Consider the following 27,105-nt stretch of genomic DNA (forward strand, 5'->3'; position numbering starts at 1 on the left):
CCTATCTTTTTATCCTGGTATTTAACTGAATGTCCTTCTTTAAGGCGACCTAGGGTATCTAGGGTGTAACCTGCCTCTCGCCTGTTAATTACTGGGATAGGCTCCAGCCTCCCCACAACGCTGAATTGGACTAAGTGGATGGATGGATGGATGGATGGATGGATGGATGGATGGATGGATGGATGGATGGACGGACGGACGGACGGATGGATGATCCTTTTTTACTTTTTATTTTAACCCAAACCCATTGATTGATTGATTGATTGATCAAGGATACATTTTTACAAGCTTACAGCTTCCTCTCATTTAAGTTTTAGGGAAAAAGTCCAACATCCCCAACATTCAAGCCAATTGCTGAGCCTAGTAAAACATGATCAAAATAATAATTAAGTTCTCAGTCAATTATGAAATATTATAGATTAGAATAAACTGAAATGATCATTTATTTTATAAACAAGCGTTTACAATAAGTTGCCATCCAAGTGGCCGTAAGCTACTTTGACCGTAAGCTTCCTTAGCAATGTATTAATAAAAGGATAATATATTATTATATTAACAAGCTATGTCTCTTTAAATTAATCCAAGCATCCCGGCGTGAAATGATCATCCTAATGGTTGAACTCCTTCATCTGCACAGAAACTTACAGCGTACTTATACACTCGAGAGTCTCGAAGTGCCTTTCATAAAATGTTGGCTAAACCACATCCACACTCGCTTTTAAATACTATGGTTAAATGATGCATAACGTTTCAATCATCAGGACAAGGTAGTGTCACAGCTACTGCAGAGAGGACATGTCGCTGCCCTTGATTCATTAAAGTATAAATAAAATCATGAAGGCATAAAAAGACAGCCAGGTCATCTGTGATAATCTATCCACAGGGTATGACAGGAAAAATGTCCTTCATGAGACAATGAAAAATTGATGTTATGTCTCACAGCAGTGAGAACTAAACTCATGCTGCAGCAGCTGTGTTGCTATCAGATGCTGAGGGCTTATGTAGGCTTTTCACCTTGAAACTCTAAACTTTAGTGAGAAGAATTCAAAAATAAATTACATTTGCTTACCTTGACAAGCTATTTATTAACTTCTTAGTGAATCACATTATTGTATTGATTTGCATGGAGGACTAAACAAAATGATGCAATGAGTATCAAACTTTTCTAAATGTTTGAATGAGTAAAGGAAAAACTTTAAACTATGCAGAGCATGATATTAAATATCATTACAGCATTATTACCAAAAACACATATGATTCCTACTATTGTCTACATGTATATTGTGAGTGAAATTATTTCACCAAAATTAAACAGAACACAATAAGTAAAGTAAAAAAAAAAAAACTAATTTGATTATTGACATTATTTATACAGATTTTCTGATTATAATGTCAGGATTATATTTAGCCGTAATAATTATATAGTAAACAACGTAAGAGCTCTAAATAAATTCAAACTGATGGTGATAAAACTCCTTCATAGGTAAAAGCTGTGCATTAAAAACACACCCACAACACACAGTGAGCAGTGGCATTAAACAGACAAATAAATCTGCCAATCTTCACACTTAAGCTGCAAGCAGCATAATGAGCATTTCTGCTGCAAAATTAACAATTCCATCACTTAAAAATTAAAATAGTCAGATTTTTTTTTTTTTTTTTTTTTTTTGGTCATTGTTTTCTTATCAGTAAATCTGTTTCTTAAGCTATCATTTTGGATGGCTGTTGCACTTAAATTCCTCCATGACATCTTCCATGCTGTATAGTCTTGAAGTATAAACAGGGAGTGTCTGTGAGCAGTTCTCTCCATGTAAGGTTATGCAGCAGTGGAAGTTGATGTGTTTGTAAAGCTGCTCTTTCAAGAGTATAAGTCTGAGACTGACATTCTTTCTGTTAGATTAGGTAGATAAATAGCGCTTTGCATCATCCTGTATTTACCCAAATCCACTACAAGTCTCTAAACTTGTGTTTTGGTTTTGTACACAATGCTGCTGCTGCTGCCTCTGTTGCAGCTGCTACTCCACACGGGAGGCTATCATGTAAATATCTATTCTATATCTATTCAGTGGAACTATGCCGCGCATGCGTGCTCGCGTGCCTGCCTGAGCGAACGCTCGTTTGTCAGTTGAGGATAAATAAAACTATCAAGAGCTGACCCCGGATGAGTCGGCAGATATGGGAACTTTCCTATTGAGATGATTATCTGTAGTTGGTGGACTTTCTTGAAATTGCCTGAATTTCCTGACACAGCTCGGAGCTCATATCCCAGATGCTGCCGCCACGGTGAGTTCTGCACTTTATTTTGCTTTTGAAAGAGTTCATAACAGTTAAATGTCAGCTGCAGTGACAGATATACAGTTAGTTTCGTGCTTCACGTCACATTTTCTGTGTTTATAGGAACTCTAAGAGGAAAAGAATCTACTTTTTTGTTTCATGTATAAAAAAAACTCGTATATTTATATTTACTTATATTTACTATACTTATATAATATTTTAGCCTAGGATATCATCACAGTGTTCAGTATTTTTGTTATTTTTGCCTCTTTTTTATTATTGTTGCTGACAGTGTGGTTGAGGTGTTGTTAGACAGGAGTTAGTTCAAGCAACACGCCACCTTAGTGAAAACAGTAATCTTAGCACAAAAAAGTATAGTACATTATGTTTGGTCCATTATTTCACCCCTTAAAAAATATCAGTTAGTGTTATACATGGTCGGAAAGCCTGATTAGTCACCTTTTCAAAGAGGAATAACTTGTAAGGATTGTGCTTCTGTGGAATGAGTAACACAGCTAAATGTGTTGGTAGTGCCTGTAATTATGCACCATAATCCTTTGCAATATTCTGATGTTGGAATTCATTCTTCATTTGAGTTTCGTGGTGGATTAAATGATTGCACATAAGGAAAAAACAACACATATTGGCCATTTTTACATTTTACACTGTCAGGAGCCTAGCGGCACTTGGAAGATTCATGCACAGCCACAACAGCCAGGCATCACCTATATATTAACTCTAGCAGGTTATGTTGGGAACCCTGGCATGTACAGCATGCCTAAGCTAATCCTGCAAGTGTTCAGGTGGGTTAAGGCCATTCCATCCTCTCCACTCCAAAATTCTGGAGGTTCTCTATGATGATCCTGGCTTTTTGGGGGAGAATGCTGTCAACCTGAAGAATGGTGTTAGGTCCCAGATTCTGGAGATATGGGATCACCACTGGTTCCACCACTGATGTTTTGATTCAGTAAATATTACACTCCTTCACCTGTTTAATGGGTGAAATAATGGTAGATGTAGATTGAATTTGTGGATGAACTGTGCATAGAATAGATCACCTCATTACAAAACCCTTGAGAAGCTAACCTTACCTTATCAAAAAAGTAAGAAAACACCTGTAAACAGTATTCAGGGCAATGTGAACCTGCAGCTTGTAACTCAAAATGATAACTCTTAAATATTTTTAATCTGTTACTTAAAATCACGGCTACATTTAAAATGAAGAGCCAGCTTAATTACATTATTGACTGACAGAAAATAAGGAGAAAGATAACAGTGTGTTCTGTTAATTTGTGTCTCAGTCTTTTATTGTTTGTTGTTGTTGGCTCACACCATTGATTGCTTCCAGTAAAAATACTCCTCTTTGTTTTCTTATTGGTGCTTATCAAGAAGCCCAACTAGGAGAAAGCTCTTCACAAAAAAAAAAATCTCATCTAGATTTCTGTGGATCTCTGCTGTGGATTTTTGTTTCTCTGAACAGTAAGAACTCTACAAAAAGAATTTAGTTATAAATATTGTTTTCTTTTTTCCCTGACTTTGTTTTAAAAAATGATAAACACTCTTGTGCTCTGTGGAGACCCTTCTGCAAAGACTCACTTCTCTGCCATCTACTTCCATTGTTGAAAGGGAACTTTGCACTCAGAGTGAACCTTAACAACTGTTCTGTTTGCACTTCTGTGCATGTATATGTGTGTGTGTGTGTGTGTGTGTGTGTGTTTCAGGTAAAATGGCAATGATTTCGGGGTTCGTCTTTCTGTCCATGCTCCAAGCTGCATTGCCTCAACATGTACCATCTCGTGGACGAGGTGATAGTCCAGAAGCAACTCCACCTCCGCTTCCACCTTGGCCCACACCAAGACCTGAAGGTTGTGAGAGTGAGTTTTATTTTTTTGATAAAATGTAATAATGATTGTAATAATGTTGGGGTCTCAATATCTTTTTTTAATTTATGTTCAGTGAAGATCTTTATATTGGCAGTCGTGTAAATTAAAATGAAAATATAAACATTATGTTAAAAAGTAATGTTACAGTTAAATCATTATACTGAAGCTCAACTCATGTCTAAACTACTAGAGTGTGCCATCTTCACTCAGGTCTCACATTTCCTCCAAGACAACACCTGTTTGATCCATATCAGTCTGGCTTTAGGCAGGGCTTGCCAGATCTGCTGGTCAATCCTCAATCCTTGTACTGCTGGACCTGTCCACTGCCTTTAACATGGTCAACCATCAGATCCTCCTCTCCACACCCTTGGAGCTTGGCATCTCAGGATCTGTCCTCTTGTGGTTCATATCCTACCTCACAGGAAGATTCTTCAGAGTATCTTGGCGAGGGGGAGTGTCCAGATCACATGGGCTGACAACAGGGGAGCCTCAGGGCTCGGTGCTTGTCCCTCTCCTCATTTCACTATTCACCTCCTCACATGGGCCAGTCATTAGCTCTCATGGCTTCTCCTACCACTGCTATGCAGATGGCACTTAGCTTTTCCTTTCCTTCTCACCTGACGACACAACCATCTCAATGCGAATATCAGCATGCTTGCTGATACCTCCGCATGGATGAAGGATGCCACCTTCAGCAAAGTCTATCCAATACCGAGCTAATTGGCTGTGTAAGTCATTTTGGAGAAAAGCATCTGCCAAATAAATGTAGAATAGAATAGAATAGAATAGAACTCGAGTGAGATAAACATACCTTTCAGTGAAATGGGTTTTCAGTTGTTTCATCATACAAACACAATAACATACAACATAACTGTATAATGGCAAATATAAATGTACACAAATTATTGCTAATTAAAATAGTCATTATTGAATCAATGCTCCATTAGTTTTGAATATGTTGTGTAATTCAACAACTCGTGCACTGAATTTAAAGTGGCATTTCCCCGCTGTTATGTTGCTGCTGAGCTCATTTTGAACCATTCAAATTGAGCTGTGTAACACAGTGCATGTTTTTCTTTCTCACATTTAGTCTTTTCTACTTATAACGTGGTTGTTCTTTAAGGTATTTTTTACCATTTTTAATTGTCTGCTTGTAATATTACAAATGGAGCTATTGTAACTGAAACAGCATTACTGATTGTTTCATCACATAAACAAAGGTACCATCATTTTCATAATCGTCAGCACTCAGATTAAAACTATTCAAATAATTACAGATATAAGAAAAGCTTTGCATTGCATCAGCTCTTCCCATGTTTGTATGCAAAAAATCCTCTTTATCTTTAGTTCATGTCATGTAATATATGAGAACATGCCGGTTAAACTGCTACATAATGTTTGTAACCAAGTGGCCATTCACAAAGCATCTCCACTTCCAAGGCCACTCATCCTCTTTTTTGCAGTTTTAAAGTTTCATTAAACACAGTTAAGTAAAATCTTGACAGACAGAGCCATGCAGATCTACCCCTAAACTTTGCATTGTGTAGTTATTTATATTTTTGTGAATGTTCTTTCTTCCATTAGGGATTATCAACTGTCCCATCAAGCTGTTTTTCACCATTGATACCTCAGAGACCATTGCCCTGCAGGAATCTCCTCCTGGCAGCTTGGTGGACAGCATCAAGGAATTCTCAAAAAATTTTGCGCAGAGGCTCTCTGACGAGGAGTACAAAGGCCAGATCCAGATCACTTGGTCCTTTGGAGGTCTGCACTTCTCCCAGAAGCAGCTGGTTTTCAGCCAGTTCACAACTAGAGAGAACTTCATCAGGAATCTTGGTCAGATCAGATACCTGGGCAAAGGCACTTACATTGACTGTGCCCTCAAAAACATGACCTACCAGATGACACGTCACTATGCAGATACAGAGGCTGTCCTCTTCTCTGTGGTTATCACTGACGGTCACGTGACAGGGAATCCATGCGCAGGGATCAAGCTGATGGCAGACAAAGCTCGGGAACAAGGAATTCATGTTTTCTCAGTGGCAGCATCCAGTAATGTCGATGAATTGGGAATGCAGGAGATAGCCAGCTCTCCCACTGAGCTGTACCGTGACAACTACATAGTCATGGAGATCATTGACGGGAAAGTGAGACTAAGCACGGAATCCATTGATCGCATCATAAAAGTCATGGTAATTTGATATCTTTCTCCTCTGTGTCAGTTCAAATTTTAACATCAGTACTATCACATCCATACACTGACTGTGGACATTTTCATTGCAGAAATATCAAGCCTATTTACAGGTAAGAAATTGTATGTGTTATTAAAAAAGCCAGAGACTGTTCAGAAACAGAGTCACTCACTCGAGTCGTTTAGTCCATTTGTATCATGAGGCTTTTGCCATTTCAGGATACAAGCTCCAGGTCCTGTGTCTGTTCTTTCATTCAAGAGAAGTAAGCATGATGCTAAGGGACTATTTCATCCCATAGTCTAAAGGAAATAGTGGGCCCGCTTTACACAAGCATGCCTTCTAGATATTCTATCATACTTCAAGGCCGTAAAAAACACAAACAGGTTCAAAATTTGTTTGTGCTTCAGTAGCATAAATGTCTGAATCCAAATGTCTTAAAAATGTTGATACATACTGCAAAAATTTACTAATACATACTACATTTTCAGATGTATTCATTAGAGCATTTAAATGTGTAAATGAAATCATATAATGCATTTTCCAGTCTGCTTTCATTCATCCACACAATGTTTGCAACACTTCATCCAAGCTTGTTCAAAGCTGTTTAATACAATTTGTACAGTTTGTAATGCAAAAGGTTTTATACATGGAGGGTCTTTAACTAAACTGACATTTAAAAAGGGTGTGTTGATGCATTCTGCATTTAGAAATTGCATTAGTCTGTCTTGTTTAGTCGTTTTCATTTATATACTTTTGCTTTTTTTCTTTGAACTCATAGTGTTATAAACCGACATGTTATGAAAGTCCTGGGATCCCTGGACGAAACGGGCCTCCAGGGCCAAAAGTGAGTTAGAAAAGAGTTCAAAATCATTCTTAAATCTGCAATGTTCATTTGTGCTTATTTGATTTGTTGAAATGTCAACACTTCTGTTTATTTTCAGGGTGCAAAAGGAGAGAGAGGCATGACCGGGCCACAAGGTGAAAAGGGTAGCCTGGTGTGTAGAAATTACATTTAGAAATTTAAAAGAGAATTGGACTTTAAATTCTTAAGAAGCATATTTTATCATAACCACCTGCTGAACATAACTCTTTATATTTTAGGGTGATCCTGGGATTGAAGGTCCAATTGGAAGACCTGGCCTAAAGGTTTGCTGAGGCATGAGTTAATGATGTTTGTTTCTTATTTCAGTTATTTAATTTGTCCATCTTTGTTTTTGCCCAGGGTGAAACTGGCCATAAAGGTGATAAGGTGAAAGCTCAATCTTTCTGCTTGTTGTTCATTTGAGAAACTTAATAAGAGTGTTGGGATTAACATCTTGTGTCTATCTCAACAGGGCGAAGTTGGATTAAGTGGAGCAAAGGTTTTGCAAATTTTAATGCTATGCTAGCCCAATACTTAGCTTTGTCATATTCTACACATCAGCACCGTATAGTTAAGTTCATCTGATAATTTTATTTCTTTTCTAACATTCAGGGTGTGGCAGGTGTGCCTGGTAAAAACGGAACAGACGGGCAAAAGGTAAGTGATTATACTAAGATGTACACCATGACCCGAATATGTGTGATTCATTAATGTCATGTGAATGTCTCTGCAAAATCTTCAGGGTAAAACTGGTCGAATTGGTACTCCAGGCTGCAAAGGAGAGCCAGGTGACAAAGTAGGTGTTTTTATTTAACATCTGTCTCAGGGTGGCAGTACCTGCTTCTGTGCAGAACATAATCACAGGTTTAATTTGACCATGTTTTATGAAGGTATTAATAAATGGAAAAAATCTAGAAATTTTCCTTGCATTTTAAGCTCTATGTGTTTATTGAACCGTTGACTCATTGTCTGTTACTAAAAGGGACCTGATGGTTACCCAGGAGAAGTTGGGGAATCCGGGCTACCTGGTGACAAAGGAGTAAAGGTGAGAATCAAATCAAAACTGCAATCTATTCATTCAATTAACCGGACACTAAAGAAAGTAACAGTCTGATGCTGGCAGAATTAATTGGAAAATGGTATTAAGTTGGTGGGTGAATCAGTCAGTGAAAGACTGTGGTGCCAGAGAGAACTATGTTCAGTAATTGGAAAAATTCCAGACACAAAATATCAGAATAGCTGCACCAATCCAGTCTGACTTTTTAATTAAACTATTATTTATCAGATATATACACCACTCATGAGAGGAAAGCACTCTAAGTAGAAAAGGCCCAGAGGACATTGTAAGTGTCCTCACTTCAGCTGAAAAATGGCACATTATAAGAACTATTTTACAGTTTAACATGAATTCAGCTGGACGGCATGTTCTGCTACATCTGCACAAGTGAAAGAGACATGAAAAAATGTTATTTGATTATTGTCAGGACAGTGATTTGTGAGGAAAGTAAAAAAAAAGTTGGTCTTATTAGGATCCGACTTAACCTTAGACAGACTGGTTCAAGGCCTCTAAATCACCATCTATTTCAAGGTATTCATTCTATGTCAGATGTTGTGTTCAGCTGATTTCTAAGCACCTAAATATATAAAACATTAAGAATTTTGATTTGAGACTTCCTGTGTCAGACAGGAAAAAACCAACAAGTAATTTCTAGGTTTTTATGTTGGCGCAGCTACATACACTAAAATCATATACTATACTACGGAACCCCATAGGGGACATGGGGTTCCGGAGGCTGTGGGCGCTTTCGTAGCTGTGTGATCAGTGTCTGTCAGATGCAAAACAATTGTGAGGTAACGCAAAAGGAAAACATTTTCTTGTGTCCCATTGGGACTCCGTGTTATACTGCATGTTACAGTATTAATAATAATAATATTTGGTTAGTGTCAGACGTTAGTGGTTGGGCAGTTTCATAAGAGGGCAGCTGAATGAAATGAAATGTAAAGGCCCAATGTCTCTGTCACAAACTGTCATGGGAAGGGTTAGCACGATGCTATCTGTAGATCTCAGTGACCGCAAGGGTACATACCAGGGCAATAATTTTAAGATTATTTGGGTTTTTATGGTGAGCATTACGATTTTAAAATCCATACAAAAGCTGTTAGATAGCCTTTGCAGGGAGGTAAGTGCAGGGATGATGTGCTTATTTCTTTATTTGTCCAGACAATTCAGCTCGAGACAACAAAAGGAATCATGACTAATTGCTAAGAATAGTGAATTATAGTAGTAAAGGAGAAAATAATCAAAAATATGCATAATGTTTTGTATCAGCAGCTAAAAGAAATAACCAGACAAAACTGAAAACAAGACTAAACAACCTGAGTATCAAAACTAAAGTTAAAATTAAATATTACGCCTAGATTTCTAGTAGCCTGGATGAAAAGAATGAGATATTTGAGAGAATGTGGGGGGCCAAACAGAATTACTTTTGTAAGGAAATTTGGGGCTATCGGAAAGACAAGCTGTGAAACTTGCAAGGTTGCTGGGGTCTGTGGGTTTTATCAGCATGTACAGCAACGTGTCATCAGCATAAAAAGGGTAATTTACATTATGCTCCTGAACATGGTGGCAAAGAGTCAGCATGTACATGGAGAATCAGGACTGAGTCTTGTGGTACATGTCCGCTGCAGGAGGAGGCCACTGAGGAGGTCAGAGTAATGAAGAAATTTTGTTGGAGATGAGTGGAATAAACTAAGATAGGGGTCATAATTCCAACCTCTGACTGTGAGAATGTTGTGTTTGGCAGTATAAAAGGCAGAGCTTGAATATAAAAGAGCTAAAATCAAACTATCTACTGTCTGCACTCAGCAGTCGCCCTAGTAAGTGTTGCCTCCTCTCAACTCTGTTTTCCATGTAAATATGCTAATTTTTTTCTTTTTCTGTGTTACTTTAGGGTGACCCAGGTTATCCTGGGAAGCCTGGCCCACCTGGGCCAGTGGGTGATCTTGGACGAAAGGTAACCTTTTAAATACAAAAAAAAAAAAACATGGTGAGCTTTAGGGGAAGAGTTTCTCATCTAAAGAATAACTTTTTAGGGTGAAAGAGGAAATTCTGGAAATCCAGGGCTACCAGGAGAAAAGGGGGTTCCAGTAAGTAGCAGATTTATTTCTAATGACTTTTGCTACAAAGAAAGTTTTATGTTAGACAGCAGACACTAAATAAAATTAAATTCTTTTAGGGACCTAATGGCAGATCTGGACCAAAAGGCGATCTGGTATTTAAAACATTCATCATTTTAAAAGTATCTTTTCAGTACTTGTTATAGTTTGTAATAAGTATTTACTGAATATTAACAGGGAAGGAGGGGGGACCCTGGAATAAAAGGGGCACAAGGACCTGATGGGCGAAAGGGGACAAAGGCAAGTTCAACGTTCAATAAAAGCTGTATCTGCTTATAGTTTTAACTTTCACTGTCATTTTCCTGTTTTTGTTTTTAATGCAATTTTATTGTATTTACGGGTTAAAAAAAATGGACAAAATCACAGTTTTATTTGAAGTATTATCCACCGTACTGTAGAGTGTAAAGGAAAAAACATATGGTGAAGAAAACAAAATAAAAAGATAGCTGTTGATGGGAATCTGAAATGCAGAGAGCATTTTTTGATAACACTGACGTGAGATTTTTATAATGTGAGAAAGACGAGTACCATGTGTCTCAGCTTCATGCCGATCTTCACCATTCCTGTTAGAATTTCATCATCAGTGTTGTTGTAATGGCTCTGTGGCTCAGTGTTGCTATAGATTATTTATGCAGAAAAAAATGTAAAAATGAAAAAACTGTTTTTTGTACATTGGACAAAGATTTGTAATGTAGCACAAATTCTGACACATTCATTTATTTTAAAGGGAGAGCAAGGGCCAGAGGGAGCCAGAGGTCACTCTGGGGAAGATGGATTCAAGGGCGCTAAGGTGAGATTACGCTGTGGATGGATTTTGGTTTAAGGATGGCTCAGCAGGTTCTTTAGAACTGAGCAAGCCCTTTGAACCTTCATCACTGGAGCTGTTTTCCTGCACATGTTGCTCTGCCAAAATAACCAAAACAGAGTCTGTTATCATAAAAAGACATTCTCCAAGAGAAGTATAAGTCCTTTAACAGGACTTGTCCAGTATTTGCCTAAATTCACATCAGCATGAGTAATTGTGTGTGTGGCACCTGGAGTCAAAGTTGTGTCTGGTAAAAGTGTTTCTTTTAACTTTCTCTTTCCCAGGGAGACCAGGGGTTACCAGGACCGAGGGGTCAGCCAGGCGAACCAGGGAGCCCTGGAGGAAATGTAAATTATACCAGCTGCTCATTGTTATAACTTCTATTTAAATAGTTACAACTTTTACATCATGTGGCTTCAGGGCACTATAGGAAATCCTGGTGATCCTGGACCAAGAGGAGACTCTGGGCCGCGTGGTCTGCAGGTGGGGATAGGGAACTTCTCTTGATCACTGTCAACATAAATGCTTGTATGTACAATGCTACATTATTCACCAAGTTTCATCTTCTAAAGGGGGACAAAGGAAGATCAGGATTCAGCTATCCAGGACCAAGAGGGCGCACAGTATGACTTTACTTGACTAGACCCCCTGCATGACTTAAATGTCTCACCTTATGATTACAGTAACAATTCTTTTTTCTAGGGAGACACAGGTGAACCAGGCAGGAGAGGACCCACAGGGGCCAGAGGTCAATGTGGTGCCAGAGGAGATCCTGGAGATAAAGGACCGCCAGGGGAATCTGTAAGAAAATTGACAAAAATTCTCAAAATGCTTTTGAAAATAAAGGATTTAATCAGAGGTGCTGAACAGATACACAGAGACTGATGTTCACGTACGTACAGCGGTTCTGGTGAAACAGTCTTTTCAAAGTATGTACTGTACACGCTGCATAGCTTCAAACATTTTAAGGGGTGTTTCACACATGCAAGGAAGGAAAAAGTATTCAGATCCTGTATTTAAGTAAAATTAAAATACTGAAAATACTATGACATATTAAAGCTGTGCACTAGTATTTTTTCTTTATTTAATATCAATAAGTATTATTCTCTAAGTTTACTTTAAATACCAAAAATGTAAGATATCATTATGCTAATTTGTATATTTTATAATTAATGATGCATTAATTTATTCATGTCTTTGATGTTAAAGTTTATACAGAATATTCAACTACTACTACTTAAATATATGCTGGAAAGCATGTGAATTTCCCCTTAGGGATTAATTAAGCTTTCTACTCGTCTATAACAGTGCTCTGCAACCTTTACAATCCAAAGAGCCATTTTTCCCTCAGCCGAGGCTCAATAAAAGTCATTTAGAGGCGCAAATGTTACGAAAAGACAACTTATAATTTTAGACAAATATCTAAGAAATTTGTTGTCATTTTTGAATGACCACAGTTTTATTTCTATTTGCAGGTTTTAAAATAAAGAAATCATAAAATAGACTTTCTTCTGTGGGATGTAGATATTTGTGGAAAATAAGGAAAAATAAAGAAAAAAGCCCATAGTTTCCAACCTGATGGCAAGAAAAATAGATTTAAAAATAGTACTCGTGCTTTTGGTGTCATGCTGTGGAAATTCAATGCCATTATTGACTGAAAATTTGGTGAAAACCTGCCTTTGTAATTATATTTGCACGGTGGTGTGGTGGTTACCACCAAAGCTTTACAGCCAGTCACTGGTTCGAGCCTCGGCTGGGGGGAGGTTCGAACCTGGGGGGGGCGGTGGCCTTTCTGTGTGGAGTTCGCATGTTCTCCCCGTGTATGCATGGGTTCTCTCCAGGTTCTCTGGCTTTCTCCCACCATCAAGAGACATGCATCTTAGGTTAATTGATGACACTAAATTCTCCCTAGGTGTGAGTGGTTGTTTGTCCCTATCTGTGTTGGCCCTGCAATGGACTGGTGACCTGTCCAGGGTGTACCCTGCTTGTTTTAAAAAAAAAAAAAAAGTTAAAATGCTGGGATAGGCTCCAGCTTGCCCGCGACCTGTAACTGACTAAGCAGTACAGACAAATAAATACAGATAAATGAATAGTTAGTTCTTTAGCATTTTTAGCCATGTAAACTAAGTCTGCTTTGGTGTTCTCTAGGAGTATTTCAGGGTACATTATCACTATGTTGTTGTTTGCTTAGGTTTGGATTATAGGAAAATTCTGATTCACACCACAACAAGTAATTAAGTTATCCCAAAAGTTATTTTTAATGCAATTATCTTACATAAATGGATAATTAAAGACTCTGGTGACCTCAAAAATATAGTCTTGAATATTAGAAAAAAACATAGCACAAAAGGTTAGGAAATTTGTTTGGTTGATTATTTCTTTGTATGTATTCTTGTCTTGGCAAGGAATCTTATATTGTTCTCTGCCAACACTATGCTCATTGCTGCCCTGATAAGGTAATAGCTTTTTGTGGAGGCAGTGTGATGGCATAGGGTGGTATATCTCTACCTGGAAAACAAGGCTTGTCATCTTTGGTTACAGAGAGATATTGAGATGTGATTCTGAATGAAAATCTCTCCACTCAAACCCCATTAAACATTTATCGGATCAGCTTGGGCATGCTGTTTGTTCCAGAGTGACCAGCACAACCATACTGGTTGACTTGCGGCAAATGCTGATTGAAGAACGGGATGCCGTCCCACAGCAGTGTGTGACCAAGCTGCTGATCAGCATGTAGAGAAAGTGCTAGGCTGTTGTGGCTGTGAAGAGTTCTTCCACATACTACTGAGGCCTCTGTTTGTTTAATTAATAAGCTGATAAAGTGTCAATATGTCTTGTTTCTTCAGAATAAAAAAGACAACAAACAAGAATCATTAGCAGAATAATGTTTTTGGCATTAGCAGAGAAGTTTAGGCAAGTTATTTGTGGCTGTAACTCACATACTCAACTCTGCTGCTCATCCCACAAATGCATTTTCCTTGCCAATGTAACACTAAAAGGGACATAAGCAGGCTTTCCAATAGTAGAATACTTATTGCCTAGAGGCACTGAGTTTTGTTTTGGGTCACAGTTGCTGGTTAGAGTGGTTTTTTATTGGATTTCGAGAGCTGCCTACCACAAATGAAGTTTCATCCACTTCTGATTGATATAACTTAGAGATGGTTTAATCAGTTTGCCTTTCTGTCCTGTAAAATTAAAAAATATCTTTTTTAAAAGCTGGGAAATAAAGTCATGAATTCAGTGGATAGTTTAGCATGTGCCGCACGGTGGTCTTGGGGGTTAGCACCCCAGCCTCACAGCAAGAAGGTTCGAGCCTCAGCTGGGGAGGGATTCAAACAGTGGCCTCTCTGTGTGGAGTTTATATGTTCTCTCTGGGTACTCCTGGTTCCTCCCACAGTCCAAAGACATGCATGTTAGGTTGTTGGTCAGTCTAAATTCTCCCTAGGAGTGACTGTGAGTGTCAGTGGTTGTTTGTCTCTCTGTGCTGGCCCTGTGATAGCCTGGTGACCTGTCCAGGATGTACCCTGCCTCTTGCCTGCTAAATAATGGGATAGGCTCTAGCTCCCCTGCAACACTAATCTGGAATAAGCAGTATAGAAAATGGATGGATGAATGGTTTAACTGGTGCAGTTCATTATCTAAACATTTTACAAGTGTGAATATCCCAGCAGCCCCAAAGATCATTTGACAACAGCTAGACTGATGGTGTGATTCATCTTTATCATCATCATCATCATTACCACTTTGTTACATCTGTGTAACTATATTATTTTGTAAAATTCTTTTTTGTATTCATGTCGCTTCTATGATCAGCTGTAAAAGAAATGACGGGGGGGGGGGGGGGGGGGGGGGGTAGCTTTTCACATTTTGTTGAAGTGGAATATTTTTAACACATATGCAGAGGTAATAATGCAGAGAAATGATTCACTGCCACTGAAATATGTTCTGTATTTAGGGGGAACCAGGCCAGCCGGGAGAGCCAGGAGAGAGAGGACCCCGGGGAAAGCCTGGAGCTGATGTAAGCAAATGCACAGCCTCTCAAATAATGGTTTGACCATGCATGCAAATTTTACATCTAATTTATTTCCTCTCTCCTTGTGCTGTTTTTGTGAAGGGGGGTCCAGGATCGGTAGGCGATCCAGGGCTCACTGTAAGTAAATTTAAATTAGACTTTTTAATTAAATTAGTTATATTCTCCTCTGTGTATTTCCTCTAACCTGCATAAATGTCTCTACAGGACTGCGATGTCATGACCTATATAAGGGAGACATGTGGTTGTTGTGGTAAGCAGACCTCACCACTATTCAAACACAGCTTTGTAGTTAATGTCTTTCAACATGCTTATCATCCTCTTAATTTCTTTCTCAGACTGTGAGAAACACTGTGGAGCTTTGGACATTGTTTTTGTAATCGATAGTTCAGAAAGTGTTGGGCTGACAAACTTCACCCTGGAAAAGAACTTTGTTATCAGCACCATCAGCAAGCTGGGATCTATGGCCTCTGATCCTGCGTCATCAACTGGTACAATTAAATAAACACAGACATACATAAAAATAAACTATATAAACATTTTAAAATCAGCCATTAAGCTGTGCAGCTACAGGATTACTTATCCTTTTTTATGATATGATCCTAACCTAAGACATTTAAAGAATAAGCCACTAGAGGGGAGCACTATAAAATGATTTTAATGGAATAATATGCTATGTTAGGCCTACAGTTTTTTAGAGCAGCAAGGGTGACTCCTTATTAACCAGGCATGGTCACCATGGGAACTCATGCTTAGACGTTCAGAGTCTTAGATTAAATCAATTATTAAAAGTGCTTTCCTTGCATGGATTTCTTCCTGATGACAGGAAAATTTGATTTAAACATTTACATGTGGTCAGGCAGAAGTATGGAATCTAAATTGGTGTCTCACTCTGAAAACAAAGTGTCATATTGATGAAGATGTCACATCGTCAACCATAACAAAATCAATATTTAACCATCATGTAAAAGGTTGGCTTGGCTGAATTTATAAAACATTGATGAAATGTTATTTATATTGTCAAATTTAATTAAAACTCAGTGTCACTGAAAGGCTTGTTAAAACATTTAGTATATTAAATGGTTAAAACCCAAGGGATTTCAGTGTGTTGACCCTGTTGACCAGAAATCAATGGTAAATAAGAAAATCACTTTGTCGATTCTAATCTAATCTAAAGGGTTTGTTGAAATATGTAAACCTTTTGAGTCTAATGTTATGCCATCAAGCAATACATTTATAGCACACAGGCCCTAAGACTATACTAAGCAATACAACTGATTTATTTCATTTTGCATTATTAGTGAACAAACAGTTCAGTGTTGTGATAAAAAACTAAAGACTTAAGCATTTCCTTCATTATGGAGCTAAAAGTACTCCCTGAGTTTCATGTATAAATATATTAAATTGGACATTTAAAAGCTTTTGTGTAGTGATTTTAGTAGACATTAGTAGCAGGAAATATTGCATTGTTTCACAGTAAGTGGATTTTAAGTTTACTCATTTAAATAATTAACAGTTTTCTGCAGCAGGTTGATCTTGCCTTACTTTTAGTGTCACATTGTTCCATAATGATTTTTGTGTTGATCACGTCTTTCGATTCAAACAACCTGCTCCTGCTCCTAATTAAGTGTCAGGCAATCTGTGTATTTTGGGCGAAAGAACTGTTAAATTATGTCTAAAAGCCCCTTTTTATGTAGGAGCTTATAGAGCCTGATGAGAAAAAAAACTGCTACTATCCTTGTACCCAGTGTTCATTATTGAAATTGCAGGTGCTGTCACGCCAGTTGTGTTGTAGTTAAGGAAATACTAAGTGACTCTAATGTACTTAAAAGTTAAATCCACAACAGTTCTGCTGCTATACTGTAGTATTCTGTGAAGTTAAAAGTTGTAGTATCTAATAAAAGCCCACCTTACATCTGCAAAAAAAAAACAAAAACAAATATTATTTTTGCAAAGTGATAAACACAGGTTTTTGTAAGATCTATTGGTAATTAAAGATGTTCTATTAAGTTATATTCCATTAATCTGACATGTCTGCATCTTCTAGGCACACGGGTTGGAGTTGTACAGTTCAGTCACAACGGGACGTTTGAAGCTATTCATCTTGACGATCCTACAATAAACTCCATGTCTGCCTTTAAAACAGCTGTGAAGAATCTACAGTGGATAGCTGGGGGCACCTTTACACCTTCAGCTCTCAAGTTTGCCTATGATAACCTCATTAGGGACAGCAAGAGAGCTCGCGCTAAGGTATCCGTCGTCGTGGTCACAGATGGCCGCTTTGACCCTCGTGATCACGACTATCAGCTCAGGTACCTTTGCAACGACCCCGCTGTGGTGGTGAACGCCATCGGCATTGGTGATATGTTTGACAAGACACATGATAGTGAGACTCTTGTGTCAATAGCGTGCCAGAATAAGAACCGAATCACTGAGATGAAGCAATACTCCGACTTGGTGGCTGAGAACTTCATAGAGAAGATGGAAACTGTGCTCTGTCCTGGTAAGGTGTCCCAGTAAAACCAGTTTTATTATGATACTGGTGCTTCTGGTATTTGTCTAACCTGCAGTGTATCTGTTCAATTTCCCTTTCAGATCCAGTGATTAAGTGCCCAGATCTCCCCTGTCAAAGTGGTGAGTTTTATTAATATTTTTGGATTTGTGCTGGAATGAAATGTGGCTCACTAAGTGACTCATCTTCCTTCCTTATAGAACCAGATATAGCTCCATGTGTTGGGCGACCAGTGGATTTGGTTTTTCTACTAGATGGCTCAGAGCGCTTGGGGATGGAGAACTTTCGATATGTGAGTGAATTTGTGCAGAAGGTGGCAGATAGACTGGTTATGGCCAGGACCAGGAATGATCGAATGCGAGCCCGTCTGGCACTGACAGAGTTTGGCAAGGAGAATGAGAGTCATGTGGCCTTCCCTCTGACCCATGATTCTGCTATTGTTGCTAATGGTATATCACGCTTGCCCTACTTGGATTCATCATCAGCTGTTGGGCCTGCCATCATCCACACTATCAACAGTATCTTAGGTAAAGGAAGTACTCGCAAGACAAGACGTGGTGCCGAGGTTTCATTTGTTTTCATCACAGATGGCGTCACTAACAGCAGTAGCCTGGATGAAGCTGTTAGCGCAATGCGAAGGGAACAGATAGTCTCTACAGTGATTGCCACAGGAAGTGATGTTGACCAAGACGTCCTCACAAAGCTGGCTATGAATGATCAGAATGCAATCTTCAAAGGGCAAACATTTTCTGATCTGATACGATCTAGTTTGTTTGACCGTTTCATCCGGTGGGTGTGTTAAACAGAGACCATGCTCATGTGAGCAACACAATGGTGCTACAGCTGCTAAGTTAGCATTTTAGTGGTTGATTTTAGTTCATTTTAACCTGGTGTAACATCATGTTCCCATTAATGATTTTTGTGGCTCTGTGGTTGTATCAGCTAGCAGCTCTTCACCTCTGTTGTAAAGATTTGGGGGAAACAAGGAGTGGCACAAAGTAATTGATTTGAAATAATTTCATTTTTAAGTTTGAAATATATATGAGAGACAGAAATCATCTTTTCGCAACAACTAATTGGCTAACTGCAGGAGAAGGAGTCACAGTCTTGGGCATCATTTTGGCTTATTTAGTTGTTTTCCTGAGGTCATTTTGTTTTTGTATCAACAGGCATATTAAAATGACTCTAAATTACCTTTAAAGTGCTCAGTTAGATAATCCATCTGTACTGAGTTCCCGGAATATGCTTGTAATTAGGACAACTATTTTGAGATTTCCACAGCTAGCAAAACAAGCCAAAACTAATTTCTGTTTTTAAATCTTACCTAACACAAGCTAAGAAATTATGTCCTACAGCTAAGCAACGTCTCCACAATTTAGCTAAAATCAATGACTTGAGCACTGAGTATTAGCTACCTTGGTTGTTTTTAAAATCAAATAAAACATATTTATGTATTCTTGCAGGTTGTGAACCCAAAACTATGCATTGGCAAAACAAAGTGGGACCGGTTCAATCTTTTAGGAATACATATTACAAAACTGCAGCATTAAATTGTGCCAAGATTGTAAAACAGTCCTTAGGGATCGAAGAAGGTCCCTAACAAGGTTTTACACACAGTATCAGGCAGTTCAGATTAACTTCTTCCTTTGAGGGTAAGCTCAGTTTAGCAGACTGTCAGACTGTTGACATATAAACAAATGAAGCAATAACATCCTAAGCAGTAGTTCTCAAAAGAAAAAGGCCTCTTAATGATTAACACAAAAATCAAGTTTATCAGATAACTGCACTATATTTTATTTGTGAAAAATGACACATTTCCCTAAAATCTCTGCTTCAAAGGTACAAAGTTAACGTTACCCATGGAACCACAAGAGCCACGTTAATGAGAACAAAACACCATGTTGAAATTTATTGCAATTACCTTTTAAAAGTGAGATTGACTTAGTACGACTGTTATGCACTGTACAATATGCATATAACGTCACAGCATTTTTTTCCATCATATTTTGTCAAAAAACATTATTTTGTTACACATTCGTCACTGTAATCATTTAGCTTTAATAATACCATAATAAAGCTGCAGTTTGCTGGACACTGTGGTGCTGCTGTCTTCTGTTCAATTGGTTTTTTAGTGCATGTAAATTATGAGTTTGAAGCACTACTGTACCCAACATTACCGCAAACTCTAAAGAAATCAGAAGAGAGTTGTGAAATTTAATTAATGTAAACATTCAAAACTTGACTTAAAGCCCTTGGCCTGGTCTACTTATCAGTTCTACAGAGAATTACTTACAAAATATTTGTTAACAGTACAGCTGACTTGCACCCTTTTCTATGCAGTGTGTATGCAGTTACTTATTATCACCAGTTATAAAGTATCATGGGCCTCCAAGTTGGATCCAGAGCAATGGACGGCTGAACTGGGCGGTCTAGCTGGATTCAAAGATCACATTCCTCAGATTTCTGCAGACACTCCTCTGGAGTTTCTTCTCACATCATGTCCAGCTGCACAGGAAGAAAGAAAAAGATGTAAGCCTCATGAGTTTATAACAGCTGTCAATACCTCAGACCCAAATACTAAAGTGCACTTTGAAAATACATGTGATATAGCTTAAACATACATTTGAGTCAGACTAGTCAAACATTTAAAGCCAAAAAAAGGTTCACTTACCAAGTCATCAACATCTCCAGTATCATCAGCTGGTGGAGCAGCTTCCTCCTTTTTCTTCTCCTCAGCCACTAAAAACTGCAGACAAAGTAGGCTTCAGTCAGTCAAACAAATAGTTCTGTTGTGTTCTGAATTTATGTGTGGCACATACACATTTAGCTCACCTGATTAGCTTCGTTTTTGGAAATTGTGCTTCCTTCAACCTCATCCTTGCTGATTAAAGTTAAAGCATCTGTCCATCAAAAAAGTCAACAAAGACAGAAACTGGTGAGCAAACTTCAGCTGTGATTCGAGCATAACTTTGTACTTAATCCATGTAGAGGTTTCATCTCATTTCAGGGGACGAATAACTTAAGCAAAACCTTGCAACCCCAAGAAGCTCATCGTACCTTGAACAAGCAGATCCCAGAAGACCTCTAGGCTTCTGTTGGGAATGCTCCTTTTCAGGGATTGGAGGTAGCTATTGTACAGATCAGCGTTACCCAGCTGAATTGTTGAAGAGATAAAACATTCACAGTCCATTTAAGGGTCTTGTAACAGCTCATACTTACAATAATTGGCCTCTGTTCAAGTCATGAGAAAAGAAACAGACTCACTGTAATCTCAAGACTCCTAATTGCCAAGGAAAAGCCAAACTATGAAGTCTAATAGAAACCATTATACAGTGACAGATGATAGACACTGAGTGTTTGTTTACCTTAATGGACTGCTCTCTAAAAGCCTGGATACAGGTGATGCTTTTCATGTAGTAGTGTGTGCTCTTGTTGCTAAGCAACTGCTCTATCCTGTGAGTCAGTTGCTGACAGACTGGAAGGACACGGGGAGTCACCACAACCAAACAAAGAGAAAAACATAATTACAAGGGTTCGGTGTGAGTCATGCTGGTTTATAATCTAACCAGAAGTAAAGTTAAGCAGGTTAGCTTGTCAAAGAGAGAAAAAAAAAAAAAGTAAAACTGGACCTCACCCTCTCCGAACGGAAGATTCTTCTGTCTGATCAGAGCACGGAAATCTCGGGCTGGATCCACACTTCCCACCTGGATAGACGGTGAAATGTAAATGTTTCTAAAGAATTTAAAACAAAGTGGTGGAGTTCCTGTTTTTATAGAGAGATTATATCTCCTATGGTTATTACATCACCCAGTTCCTCTGATTCTTACTGAAGAAACAGAGCCTTCGGCGATATTAGCCAGGTTGTACTCCTCCTCCTCCTCCTCTGCTTCATCTGTTTTTGCCTTCTTGGCATCTGGCTCCTCAGAGCTATCAATGACAAAATGAGATGGTTAGAATATATATATTTCTTAACAGTTCAGAAAATTTAATTTTGCTAGTAAAGCTTTAATACAGGATTGTATTTTAATGTTTCTGACAACAAAATACTTTGAACACATGTCCTTATCTGTGACATTCAAAGACCCACCAACACACAGAATCCAAACTTACTCTTTGCCAAAAACCTGAGCACTAGTCTTGAGTTTCTTTTTCTTCTCCACTTCAGTGAGAGGAAACACCTTCTTTATCTCCTCTAGTGGGGTTTGGCAGCGTTCATCAATGACCTCAGGGCGATCAACAGCAGTTTTCATCCATGGCTCCATGGGGGGAAGAGGGGTGCCAGGGTTTACTGCTCGATGATGCAGACACTAAAGAAAAGGATGGCGGGAAAGGAAAATCCAGGAGTGACAAGGCTGCAGTCCTTGTTAAATATTGACAGTCGTACAATCGTAACGCTCTTTCATCTAAGCTGGAAAGAACATTGGATATATTCTCTAAACATTTGCAATTGACATCAGAATTAACAGGATAGCAGTGCTGTATATCTGATTTGGTGTTTAAAAAAATATTATAAAAACATAAAATGTTCACTGATTACAAGCATTAAATATATTAGTCACTGTTTACAAGCATTATATATTATATCTGATTATAAGCAAAGAACCCAAGTCAAAATATAAAAATCACTTATTGACAAGAGGAAATGATCCCATGTTACTTGGGATCATTTCCTCTTGCTGGGATAGGCTTAATGTTCCCTGCAACCCTGAACTGGAATAAGTGCAATAGAAAGTATGTCTCCAAAAACATAGTAATTACTGAAGAACTTACAAACTTTCACTGTACTTCTAAACTCTTTTGTGGTACCTGGAAGTGCCTCTGGAAAGCAGGGTTGGGAATGAGGTGGGGTTTGAACAGGTCCTTTTGTTCTCCATTCTCATCTTCTACCAGCATCATAGAGTCAATAAGAGAGTCCACTGCTGACAGTTGTGCATCTACAGGAGGCACACATCAAAAATCAAGGTCTTTCCTCAAGGACTTAAATGCCCTGACTTATTTCTTTTCACTTATGGTGCTTCAAACCGGAATAGCACTTTCTTCAGAGAAATAAAACAGTACCTGATGGAGTAAACTTTTTGTTGTTGTCAAGAGAAGGAAACGTAAACTCTCTCAGGTCTTCCATGAAGGGAAGCTGGATGTAGATGAGACACTACAGAGGTGAAAGAAGTGCTGTCAGACAGACTCATTGAATATGCTGTTAATACGTTTGGAAAAATCTGCATTTTTAAGGTCTGACCTCATAGTCCTGCTTGATACATGGGAAAGCTGCACCCACTTGTGGGTTGCTGCGCCGGTCATAGGCATAACGTACAATGGCTACCATTTTGAGTTCATCCAGTGCACGGATTAGAGCCGACAGGGCCACTCCTGCATGCTGCACACACAGACACATACAAGCAGATTGGGTGAAGTCAGTAACAACATGTACTTACCAGCAATGCACCAGTTAACTACATGCTCACCTCATCATCTTTGGCAGGAAAAACCTTGACGACCTGCGTTCCCATGAACTGATGGCGAAGTACCTACAGAGATTTAATTTAAAAAAAATACATGGAATAAAAAAACAGGCTAGTCCCAGAGCTTTATCTCTCTCTCTTTTTTTTTTTTAAAAGATGCCATTTTTGGTCACTGCTATGATGAATATGTACAATACCAGGTTCTGTTTGGTAAAGCCCAGTACAGAAAAGCACTTCCCATCATGCTTGTATTTCATTTGCTCTTGATCAACTTTGGAGAAGGGAACAATGTCGCTTCCATAACGAAAACCTATGAAAAAGAAAAGTAAACTTAAATTATGACTGGAAGTCAAGAGTTGGATTTCAAGGAGATGTTTAGAAGATAACACTTTGATGTCAAAGAGCATCCTCGCCTTGAATGGTGTCATCCCTCTGCACCTCTGTCTCATTATCATCATCCAGGCAGTACACCGTCTCTCTCTTCACATCATCTTTTTGGTTGCTTTGAGCATCAACTGTAATCCAGGTTTTTTTCAGTTTCTCTTCAGTCACCTGGTGGACATAAGAAATATTTCCAGCTGAGCTTTATGTAACTGTTATAAATTAGCCATGATCAGTATGACATGGAGTAACACTACATTATTCAGACATGCTTTAGCTCTTTTAAACAGTATATACTATGTATTTAGTTCAGTGCTATACTAAATGTGTAAATTATAATCATGTACTCTTCACTGTAAACTTACTGCTTTGTAACCAACAACACGAATGGAAAGAGAGCTGCCAATAGTCAACTGACAGGGCCAAGCCATTGGTCGTCTCTCAATACGCTTGAACATACACAGTTGCTCGATTGCGTTCCTACAGCAAGATTAAAGCAAAAGGAAATAAAATTATGAGACACCATCATATGCAAGAACCAAGTACTTCTAAATATATTTAAAAAGCTGATCTATCTGATCTAGAGGTCAAAACACAGAAAAAATAAATTAGTCAAAAGCTGTCAAAAGTATTAACATTTATTACTCGTGCACTCAAGCTTTTTGCTTGAGTAAAAGTACTGGTTTTCAAAACTACTTCAAGTATTAAAGTAAAAGTAATGTAAGGAGAAAAGAAATGCCATTAAGGACCAAAGCTTAGGCCGTCCTACGAGACCTATAGTGCACTGGACTGTGACATGATTTCCGTGCAAACCAATTGAGTGTTGGAATGGTATATGTTTAAAGCTCTCATCCAACCACAGTTAAATCACTCTAACCAGACGGTGTGATTTATCTGGATATGTTTTTGTGTGTGTGTGTGGGGGTTTTGTTTTTTGTTAACAATAACAAGCAGGAACAAAACAAGCCAAAATGAAACAGCATTAACAAGGCTATTTTTTAAAATGTAAAGGGTAGAAAGTACAGATAATTGCATAAAGATGTAAGGAGAAGAAATAAAAAGTCGGCTAAAAGATAATTACTCCAGTAAAGTATACTGTTGATGTCCAACGTTTCTACTTAAGTAAGGTAACAAAGTATTTGTAGTTCATTACTTGACACCTCTGGTATTAGTCATTGAAAAAACAATAACAGATAAAAAAAAAGAAAAGACTATTCAACCTGAAAGTGTAAATTTCGTCCAGGCTCTCCTCATCCAGGCTTAGCATAATGTGTTTCACCATATCCAGGCCACTCTTCTGTTCCCTGGACAGACCTTTGCCTGAACCAGGGTGATCAGGGCCTGTTCTATCCCCATCCCCTTGGCCCTCCGCTTCATCCTCCACAGGAAAAGGGAGACTGGAAATCAAACAGTTCTAGTTAAAACCAGAAAAAATGCTGTGGAATTATAAAATTGACCAAGATTAATAAAAACTAGCTAAATTACTTTTACCATAAGCTGGTTATATAAGAGTGAATCAGTTTATTAAAAACCCTCAAATTTACATTAGGTGTTCAAGAAAAATGAGTGTTTGTTCTGGGATATGTAGAATAGGAAAGTCACAAAGTAACAGATTCTGAATGTGTTTAAACCTTACAAAAACTGAAGGGTGATGCCAGCTTGCTTCAGATTTTCAATAATAACATCCAGGTTGTCTGGGCTGGCCCGGGTGTTGAGGTCAGTCAGAAGGACAATGATAAGACGATCAAACTTCTTCCCCCTCAAAAAGATAACATCAAGTAATCTCTTGAGCACAATAATCATTGATATACATGAATTTGTGTCTGTTTTTAATTTTTCTGTGGACATGTGGAATTATTGATGAGGTACCAGCAGTTTCTTACTGAGTTTCCCCTTGAAGAAGATCCATGGAGACCACAAGTGCATCCAGCCCTGTTAGACACTAGTTAAGGAGCTCATAACACGTGAGCACAAAGGAGAGAAGCCAACTCAACTAAAATCTTAGGGGTTAAAAGTTAAGCTATTGGTCTAACAGTGACTGTTCAACCAAATATCATTGTTATAGCAAAAATGTTTTTCTTACCAAACTTCCACAATAGTCTCAATTCTTCTGTTGAAAGAAAAGTTATATTTTTTTTACTCATATATTTAGTCATTATGAGTTTTACATGAATGTCTGTTTAGACCCGTACAGCAATTTGACACCTTAAAATCGCACTTATCAAATAGAAACAACAACCACTATAAACAAAGTAAACATTTACCACAGAATGAAAGGGCAATTATTTGATTGTAAACATTTTACATTAAATATCTATGTACTTGCTACTGTAAAGACTTAGAAAGAATACAGTCAGCCTGCTGATTTTCTGGATGGATCTGATGTTCAATCTCCTCCAGAAGCTCAAAGTCTGGTATCATTAGATGACGCTGAACCGTGATGTTCTGGTATTGGTCATCCTGGTCCAGAGGGTTTTTGGTGGAGTCTGTGCCAAACAGAACTAAAGCCAGCTCATCTTTAGTCTCTGCAAAAACCTGACAAGACATTTAAAAAAAAAGTATAACGTATGCTGATTTTTTTTTTTTTTTTTTTAATGACAGTGGTGTGAGTTGTTAATGTACAGCTGTACCTGTCGTTGAACAAACTTCTGAATAACCTTTTTGGCAAGGTCAAAAGGGGGCTCCTCACCGGGACCGGAGTTAGACATGGAAAAGCCCACATCCATGCACAACACCAGAGCTGACTGCGGAGAGCAAATATCTCAGGTTCATGGAAACGGTTTTGTGAAAAGCTTCAAAGGGGATATATTTTGCATACACAAACACTTTTAAATTATTTATTACTTTTATTAAAACACGTTTTAATACCATGTTGACAATACGTTCAAGAAAATCGTCAGTTTATGGGTAAAATGGACAAAATAAAGTGAGTTTGGCGTGAGTCGGTTGGGGGCGTGACGACTGAAAGCTGAGAGTCTGAACATGTCTCGACATGCCACCGTTGTTTAAACCGCGAAAGCTTAACCAACACAAACAGTTTGTTTCTCATTTTCAGAAAACTCAAATTCTAAAGAGCAAATATTATCTTACAAATCAGCAATTGGTATTAAATCTAAGGCAACCAAGAGAAAAAAACTTACTTTAGCACCTGCCATTTTCTCTATTTCCCTCTTCCAATAACTGTGTGTTACTCTGCTTTGGCTCCGGAAAGAAACAGAAGACTACTGCACAACAAAGTTCCTGTTTGCGGCTTGGATCGTCCCCCCGCCACCTTCGAAAGTTGACGTAAATTTTTCCTTTTTTTTCTTCTTATGAGTGTTGCTAATATTACTTGGTATTTACCTGATGAAATAAACTGTTTACACTTGAACAGTTTTTGTAATGCTATACCTAATGAATCAGTCCAACACACACACCCACCCACCCACACACACATACACACACACAAAAAAGAAAAAAAAAAGATGTAACTACAACGCCCTCCAGCGCTTTATCTGGTTTACTGAGAGTATGAAGTCTGCAAATAAGCA

General features: G+C 38.3%; 2 protein-coding genes across 3 annotated transcripts; one reads left to right on the forward strand and one right to left on the reverse strand.

The window, feature by feature from the left end:
• The first annotated feature begins 2,135 nt into the window (after positions 1 to 2,135).
• On the forward strand, positions 2,136 to 19,827 carry LOC121650159 (collagen alpha-2(VI) chain-like). Of its 2 annotated transcripts, none has more exons than XM_042001512.1 (28): positions 2,136 to 2,283; positions 3,996 to 4,148; positions 5,742 to 6,349; positions 6,441 to 6,461; positions 7,128 to 7,193; positions 7,291 to 7,344; positions 7,451 to 7,495; positions 7,572 to 7,598; positions 7,684 to 7,710; positions 7,824 to 7,868; positions 7,954 to 8,007; positions 8,194 to 8,256; positions 10,163 to 10,225; positions 10,305 to 10,358; positions 10,448 to 10,483; positions 10,566 to 10,628; positions 11,116 to 11,178; positions 11,478 to 11,540; positions 11,614 to 11,676; positions 11,766 to 11,816; positions 11,896 to 11,994; positions 15,149 to 15,211; positions 15,308 to 15,343; positions 15,431 to 15,476; positions 15,562 to 15,714; positions 17,271 to 17,726; positions 17,819 to 17,857; positions 17,936 to 19,827. In XM_042001512.1, the coding sequence occupies exons 1-28, from the start codon at positions 2,196 to 2,198 to the stop codon at positions 18,535 to 18,537; spliced, it is 3,201 nt and encodes a 1,066-aa protein (XP_041857446.1). In that variant the 5' UTR covers positions 2,136 to 2,195; the 3' UTR covers positions 18,538 to 19,827. The 2 variants fall into 2 exon arrangements, with proteins under 2 accessions (XP_041857446.1, XP_041857447.1); XM_042001513.1 differs by having other exon boundaries at positions 3,996 to 4,139.
• Positions 19,813 to 26,871, reverse strand: xrcc5 (X-ray repair complementing defective repair in Chinese hamster cells 5). The gene is made up of 21 exons (XM_042001514.1): positions 26,716 to 26,871; positions 26,206 to 26,319; positions 25,927 to 26,110; positions 25,459 to 25,507; positions 25,212 to 25,334; positions 24,796 to 24,972; positions 23,941 to 24,055; positions 23,608 to 23,746; positions 23,392 to 23,504; positions 23,198 to 23,260; positions 22,972 to 23,109; positions 22,794 to 22,884; positions 22,542 to 22,669; positions 21,846 to 22,042; positions 21,563 to 21,662; positions 21,370 to 21,439; positions 21,101 to 21,210; positions 20,793 to 20,889; positions 20,568 to 20,635; positions 20,407 to 20,481; positions 19,813 to 20,240 (listed from the first exon to the last, which is right to left on the reverse strand). Exons 1-21 carry the CDS (start codon positions 26,728 to 26,730, stop codon positions 20,226 to 20,228), a joined length of 2,181 nt encoding a protein of 726 aa, XP_041857448.1. The 5' UTR covers positions 26,731 to 26,871; the 3' UTR covers positions 19,813 to 20,225.
• Between the last annotated feature and the right edge of the window lie 234 nt (positions 26,872 to 27,105).

Source organism: Melanotaenia boesemani, chromosome 12, assembly GCF_017639745.1.
Source record: "Melanotaenia boesemani isolate fMelBoe1 chromosome 12, fMelBoe1.pri, whole genome shotgun sequence".
Classification (NCBI taxonomy): domain Eukaryota; kingdom Metazoa; phylum Chordata; class Actinopteri; order Atheriniformes; family Melanotaeniidae; genus Melanotaenia; species Melanotaenia boesemani.